At 53.8% G+C, this 7,341-nt stretch overlaps 1 protein-coding gene across 4 annotated transcripts in view; it reads left to right on the top strand.

Moving 5' to 3' along the window:
- Positions 1-45: 45 nt before the first annotated feature.
- The window catches only part of AKAP8 (A-kinase anchoring protein 8), a 17,341-nt gene continuing 10,045 nt past the window's right edge, over positions 46-7,341 (top strand). The window contains exons 1-8 of one of the 4 annotated variants that reach the window (XM_024767596.1): positions 474-1,112; positions 1,924-2,016; positions 3,032-3,070; positions 4,492-4,524; positions 5,051-5,327; positions 5,776-6,259; positions 6,766-6,895; positions 7,138-7,184. In XM_024767596.1, coding sequence (XP_024623364.1) covers positions 5,179-5,327; positions 5,776-6,259; positions 6,766-6,895; positions 7,138-7,184 — 810 coding nt within the window. In that variant the 5' untranslated portion in view covers positions 474-1,112; positions 1,924-2,016; positions 3,032-3,070; positions 4,492-4,524; positions 5,051-5,178. The other 3 variants (XM_024767594.1, XM_024767598.1, XM_024767595.1) reach the window with 3 other exon arrangements.

The following is a 7,341-nucleotide window of genomic DNA, read 5'->3' as shown; positions in this document are numbered from 1 at the left end:
TGTCTAAAAAAGTTCTTCCCATCTTACCTCTTCCTCTTTTGTCTATGTGCGGCGCGGTCCCCGTGGGCGTGTGTCGGCACCTAGCCGCTGGGCTGTGTGTGCCTGCGGGTGGGGCCTGGGAAGGGTGGGTTGCGCCTGCGCACTGGCGGGGAGGAGAAGCGATACGCCTGCGAGCAGCAAGGCACCGCGGTCCGGACCAAAACTCCCAGAGTGCTGTGAACACCGATCCACAACAACCGGAAGGCCAGCTGGGGTGGTAAGGGCGGTCCCGCTGTGAACTCCAGCCAATGGTAGCCCGTGGAAGGGGTGACACATGCGTCTGGTCTACCAGTAGAGGACGGCGGGAAGTGCGTTGAGCGCATGCGTCCTGTGGTGGCTTAGAAAAAGGAGCTGCTGGCGGGCCGAGCTGAAGACATGGAGCAGGGCTACGGAGGTTAGTGTGGGCAACTCAGTGCGGGGTGGGGCCGGCAGGTGGTGCCCGGGCGGCAGGGCCACCGCCACGCAGAGGGCTGCGGGCCGGGGACTACACCCGAGCGCGGTTACCGCAGTCCGGCCCTGCGGCGAGGCGACAGGGGCGCGCGCGCGCAGCTTATTGGATCTCGGCCCCGTCGCTCCCGGGACGCTGCGTGCGGATTGGCCGACAGGGCCTGAGGAAGTTGGCAGATTTCGGCGTGCCGACGTTGCGGCGGGCTTCGGGGGGCGCCTCAGGCGGTTGGGGCAGTTTCAGTTCCTTAACCCCGGCGGGGTTGGCCGGGCCCTGCGGATCCTCGCCGCTAGCAGGCTTGCTGTCCCTTTTGGAAGACGCCACAAAATGGCGGCGCCGGGGGGCGGAGCTATGGCGCGAGTTTGTGGGGCGCGGGGTCTTCGGCCGGGGGCCGAGGTGGAACCGCTGCCTCTTTTCGGGCCGTCGGGCCTGTCCGGGGACCTGCGGGGCTTGGCTGGGGCCTCCGCGCGGCACACGTGACCTGGGACGCCGGTCCCGGAAGCCGTATGGACCCCGCCAGGCCCACGGTGCAGAGCAGCGGGGCCTAGTGCGGCCTCTGCAGTGGTTAGCCTCACTGGGCGTCTACCGCGGACCTAGCTCGTGCAGATCGGGGACGACACATTTAAGGGTCAGATGCGGGGTATCTTGGTCAAAGCTTGGAAACACGATGAGCTCTGGGGTCGTGACAGATTGGGGGCTTTCCTTAAGGCAGTCCTTTGTGGTGGCCTGGAAACGCCAGAGGGGCTGTGTGAGAGGGAACGTGCCCTTACTCACTTGGGTTTCAGGGCCTGCGGCAGGACAGACCTCGGGCGATCTGCTCTCAGTCTTTGGAATCTGAGCCGCCTGGGAGGCCTTTGCTCTATGCTGGGAGGCCTTTGCTCTATGCTGGGAGGCCTTTGCTCTATGCTGGGAGGCCTTTGCTCTATGCTGGAAGCCGCGTTTGCCCGCAGGGAACAGTTGGAATATGCAGGGTTGGGCTTGACCCGGCGCAGATCCCTATTCAGGTATATGAGGTTCGAGAAGCAAGCGATCTGATCATGGCTGCCGCAGCGAAGGCGCATGTTTTGAAAGGTGGCAGCATTAGCAGGAGGCCAGCAGCAGGAATTGCAGAGAAGCAGAGAGGTCCTGAGGTGCATGGTGTGCTTGTGGCTCTACCTGGTACTCCTGTCTTTTCTGCAGTGTGACTGGATCTCACTCTTCTTTACCTGCCTCCCTACCAGAGTTTTCAGCTAGTAGTAATTCTACTTTATGCATGCCCTTAGCTTGGAGAGGTCACACACACACACAGACACACACACACACGCCCATCTTCCTACTTACTGAAAACCTTTTCAGACTCAGTTTAGATGCAGAGGCCTCCCTGAATCCTTCTGTAGCTTTTCCATCTAGAGCTATTTCCTAAGATTTGTTGAGGCTTAAGAGTTACTCTTTGGCCATAGGAGGCACCTCGATCTGGGTCCAGGTCCTTGTTCTCCTCAGCTCCATGTTCTTGGGCAAGTGACTTATCCTCTGGAGTCTCTGTGTACGACAGAGTAAGTAGTACCTATCTCAAGGGTCATTGTGAGGTTATGTGAATACCACATGCTCCTTAGTTAGACCAGTGCCCCACAGTTGGTCAGTTGCTGTTAGAATCACTGCCTTTCTGCTGCACAGATGTGGAAAGCTGTGTGACATGGGGAGGTCGTAACCTTCAGCAGGGTGACTTTGGATCAAGTCCCCTAACCTCTGAGCCTTAGCTCCCACAACATCTCTGAATGTCATTCTCTGAATGTCACAACTAATGTGTGCTGAGTGCCCGTCGTGTGTTGGCATACAGTAGGCACTCAGTGGTTTGGGTTGTCCTGGTAGGAGAGAAAGGATGTATTTGAGAGAGAGGAGGCTTTGTAAAGGTGAAGTCGTTTGACAGGTATGAATGGTTGCCCGTGCCCAGCTCTGTGCCAGGCTCCAGGGACACAGATGAAGCAGGGCTAGACAGATGCTATCATGGGAATGTCTGGAGGGGCAGAGGGAGCCACCACAGAGAGGAGTGCAGTCTGATGCCTCAGGGCCAGGCTGAAGCCCTGGGACTTAAAGGCCCAGCGGAGCAGTGGACGGTTCAGAGTCACACAGAAGCGAGGCCTAGAGAGGCACAGCTGTTGTCTCCAGATTTTCGAAGTTTTTTCTCAGTTGTGGGATACTTACGGCTGCTTGGGGTGGGGGCGGGGGACTGTGTCCTAATGATGAGCTAGCTGGTGGCTGGTTCTGTGTCTTCCTCAGCTGCGGGCTGAGGCTTAGGTCAAGGTCCCTCATCGGGCAATGGACAGAACTGTCCCGGAAGCCCATCCACCTCCTCTCTTTTCTGCTTTGACCTCAGGCAGGTGGAGTGTGATAGTACAACACCCAGCTGTGGGATGACTTTTAAGGAGACATTGTTGTGGTTGTGCTGCCTTCTTGGAAGGCTGGCACTGAGCTCCTTCAAGGAGATTCTTTTATGTTCCTCAGAGCATCTCAGAAGCACTTGTTCTCTGGTATGACACATATGACCCTAACTCACAGATCTGTTCACAGGCTATGGGGCATGGAGTGCTGGACCTACCAACACCCAGGGTAAGTGGGATGGACCTGCTTTTCAGGGAGGCATGGGCTACCCACCCCCCAGCACCAGCATGACATAGCTGGGACCAAGAAACCTTTTTTGTAAAGGGCCGGATAGTAAATTTGGGGGCGCTTTGCAGGCTACGTGGTCTCTGTAGTGCAAAAGCCACCATAGACAGTTTATAAACAAGTAGGTAGGCCTGTGTGCCGATAATATTTACTTAAAGACACTGGAATTTGCACATCGTATGATTTTCATGTGTTGCGGAATAGTCTTTCTTTTAACAGCTTTTGTTGTTTAATTCTAAGTAAATAGCCGAGGGTATAACGAAAGGTTTTTATAATTAATAGACTTTATTTTTTAGTAGCTTTAGATTTATAGGATTGAGCAGATAGTGCATAGAATCCCATACACTCCCCCTACCTTCACCCCAGTACAGTTCCCTTATATGTTACAATTTATAAGCCAATGTTGATGTATCGTTATTAACTATAGCCTAGAGTTTATATTAACGTTAACTGTTAAACAGTTCTGTGAGTTTTGACAAATGTGTAAATGATGTGTCTTTTGTCAAAATTCGTATGTTATGAAGTATTCTTTTGATTTTGTTTTTTTTTTTCTTTCCTGACCATTTAAAAACATAAAACCCATTCTTAGCTTGCAGGCCCTACAAAAACTGGGCTATGGACTAGGTTTGGCCCATTTGCTGACCCTGCTTGTGAGTCTATATCATGGTGCTAAGTGTGTTTGAAGTACCAGAACGTGCTTTTTGGCGGGCGAGGTTTTCTTCTTTTTGCCAGCATCTGTTCCAGGGGATGGGATAAGGGTTTACTTTGTTCTCTGAGCCTGGAGCTTGGCCCTAGCACCACTGGGAGCAGGGTGACTTTTCTGCCCATCACTGAGTTTCGCAGGAGAAGGTCTGTGTAATTCAGGCACATGACGACCCCTTGCTCAGTTGAGTTAGAGACATGATTTTCCACCAGTGCACTCCCCGTGCTGTTGGCAGTGCCTTAGTTCTGGCTCCTGGTGAGAACTGGCACTTTAGAAGGGCTCTCTACCTAGGGACCTGGCCTGGGCGGCCTCTTGGCTGGTGGCCCACGCTGGACAAGCTTCCTGGAAAAGGGCTGCTGTGTCCTTTCTGTTGCCCTAATGGAGGAGATCAGACTTGCTTAGGAGAGAAGCCCTGACTGTGCTCCGCTGAGTGCTCTGTAGGAAACGAGTTTTACAGCTAGTGGACTGCAGCCTTTCCTGGCCATAATGGGCAGCCAAGGGTGCCTCCTGGAGCACTGACATAGCCACCCTCAGCCCTGGCCTGTGCATAGTGGATGAGGTGATAACTGTTCTTCAGCACCCGGCTGTGGTGGGGGCAGGGGATGTGTCTCAGATGCCTTTGTTTTGCAAACAAAACTCGTATGTTTTTGTTTCTTCTAAGGTGCATATGGAACTGGTGTGGCCAGTTGGCAAGGTAGGCCCTTCTGGGGGTCCATGGGTGGGTGAGTGGGCCTCCGATCAGCTACCTAGAGAGGCTGGGGTGCAGGGATCCCCACCTCCACTCCTAGATGTGCTCACAGCTGTTGTGAAGGCTCAACAGACTGGGCCTGAGGTGTTGAGGAGGGCTGGGGGGCAGGCCTCCAGGGGAACTTGCTGGATATGGGGGGTGGGGAGAGTTGTGGTTGTATTCTGGGAGCAGCAGCTGTTTGGTGGGTCCGTCAGTAGTCCCAACTGCTGGCTCCTGGGCTCTCGCTTTGGATGAGAAGCAAGTCTTAGGATTTGGTATAGAAAAGCCACTGCTCAGAGTTGAGGCCGTGCCCCTGCCCTCCTCCTGCTGCCTCTTGGCAGATGACTTGTGCAGTGTTGGGGTAATGCCAGAAGCACTTGGACCCATGACCCTTTTCCTTCTCCGTGGGCAGTGGGTGCTCCCCCCCAGACTTGTCCACCATGGGCTGGCCTTGTGGCTGCTGAGATCTGATTGTTTTTCTTCCCTCTGTCAGGCTATGAAAGCTACAATTATTATGGTGCCCAGAACACCAGCGTCACCACAGGAGCAACCTACAGCTACGGCCCAGCCTCATGGGAGGCCACCAAGGCCAGTGATGGCCTGGCACCTGGGGGCCCCGCCATGCATATGGCTTCTTATGGCCCAGAGCCGTGCACCGACAATTCCGACTCCCTCATTGCCAAGATCAACCAGCGTTTGGACATGATGTCCAAGGAAGGAGGCAGGGGCGGGAGCAGCGGCAGTGGGGAGGGCATGCAGGACCGGGAGAGGTGATTATAGACCTGAGCCCTTCCCGGGGGATCCCGCATGCCCAGCTTTGTGTAGACGGGAGTGGGCACCTGCTCTTCCAGGGAGGGCTCTTCCCCAGCTCCCTCCTGAGTGTAGGATAGATAAATTGAGCCATTGTTGGGGCCGAGGTATGTAATAGGACTTGCTGGTTTCTTGAGTGGTGGGGCTTAGGGCATGACTGTTAGCTAAACTGTGCCAGACTCCTTATTTCTGTATCAGGCACCTAGCAGACTCTCCCCATTCCTGTGGCCAGGGCTTCATGCCCCTTTTCAACAGTGTTTGAAAGGGATTTTGGTCTGTTTATTTTCTGAGCATTTAGGAGGGATGCGTGGTGGTGTGGCTTTGCTGTTCTGAATATAGGGAAGTCAGCTTTGCAGGAGGCGTTGAGGTGCCCGGACAGTGTGGTGATGGGTTGTGCTTTCTTTGCAGCTCCTTCCGCTTCCAGTCGTTCGAGTCCTATGATTCCAGGCCTTGCCTGCCCGAGCACAATCCTTACCGCCCCAGCTACAGCTATGACTATGACTTTGACCTGGGGCCCGACCGCAACGGTGGCTTTGGTGGTCAGTACAGTGACTGCCGGGACCCAGGCCGTGAGCGGGGCTCCCTCGATGACTTCATGCGGGGCCGAGGCCAGGGCCGCTTCCAGGACCGCAGCAACCCCGGCACCTTTATGCGCAGCGACCCCTTCATGCCACCTGCAGCCTCTTCTGAGCCTCTTTCTGCTCCATGGACGGAAATGAACTATGTGGGTGGGCGGGGCCTGGGAGGCCCCTCCGCCAGCAGGCCTCCACCTTCCCTCTTCTCCCAGTCCATGGCCCCTGACTTTGGCGTGATGGGCATGCAAGGGGCAGGTGGTTATGACAGCTCTGTGCCCTACGGATGTGGCCGGTCACAGACCCGGATGAGAGATCGGGTATGCCCTTGCCAAGTTCTCATCTGCCTTATTTGCTTTTCCTTTTAAATAGCTTTGTCTGTAAGATTCACTCATATTTTAAAATGCACTTCAACTTTTAGTAAAAACGTACAGAATTGTGCATCCTTCACCACCACGTAATTTTGGAGCGTTTCCGTCATCCCAGAAAGAAACCTCTGTTATTAGCAGTCATTCCCCGTTCTCTCCCCCAGCCCCTGGCAGCCACTAATGTACTTTCTGTCTCCGTAGATTTGTTTTTTTCTGGACGTTTCATATGAATGCAGTCATATAATACTTGGCCTTTTGTGTCTGGGTTCTTTCACTCAGCATAAAATTTTTGTGTTTTGGTTGGGGTGGGGGCGTCCAACCATGTTGTATTTCTTTGCTTTCTGAAAAGACCTTTTCTGTCCTTGTTCTCTGATCTTACAACCTCTTTGTTCTTCATTTCTCTGGGGTTTGTTAACCGTCCGAGTAAGCAACGCATTGGAATATGCTTTTGTCTGTAGCCTAGGCGGAGAGAGTTCGATCGCTGCGGCCCAGATAGCTTGGGCAGGAAACGGAAGCAGTTGCAGATTTACGATGAGCCAGACACCAAACAAGCCCGGGCTGACAGTGAAGGAGATTTTTCTGAAAACGGTATGCCCTGGGGCCAGTAGGCCCGGCTGTGTATGAGTCAGTTGCATGCTTGGTGTTCTGCCTGCTTGTCTGGAGAGGGGACACACAGGAACTCAAGGGCTGTGTGTGTCACCTGCACTCTCAAAATCCCCACTGTAGTCAGGACAAGCGCAGTCACTCTGGACAGTGAGTTTGGGAGGTGAAAACAGGGAGTGGGCCAGCTGCCGAGGTGCTGACTTTACCTATTCCTTTGTGTTTGGTAGATGATGGAGCTGGTGACTTCCGGTCAGGAGATGAAGAATTCAGGGGTGTAAGTTCGCCTTTACTCATCAACCTCCAGTGTCTCTAGTGTGGGATTTTTTCCTTACTTTAGTGTCTTCCTTACAAAGAGGCAGAAACAGCTGCTGTGGTAGATTCAACTCTACCTCACGAGTAGATTTTTTTTTTTTTTTTTTTTTTTTTTTTTT

The sequence above is a fragment of the Neophocaena asiaeorientalis genome, unplaced genomic scaffold (assembly GCF_003031525.2).
Source record: "Neophocaena asiaeorientalis asiaeorientalis breed wild unplaced genomic scaffold, Neophocaena_asiaeorientalis_V1.1 scaffold87, whole genome shotgun sequence".
Classification (NCBI taxonomy): domain Eukaryota; kingdom Metazoa; phylum Chordata; class Mammalia; order Artiodactyla; family Phocoenidae; genus Neophocaena; species Neophocaena asiaeorientalis.
This window is presented reverse-complemented; position numbering and strand designations above follow the sequence as displayed.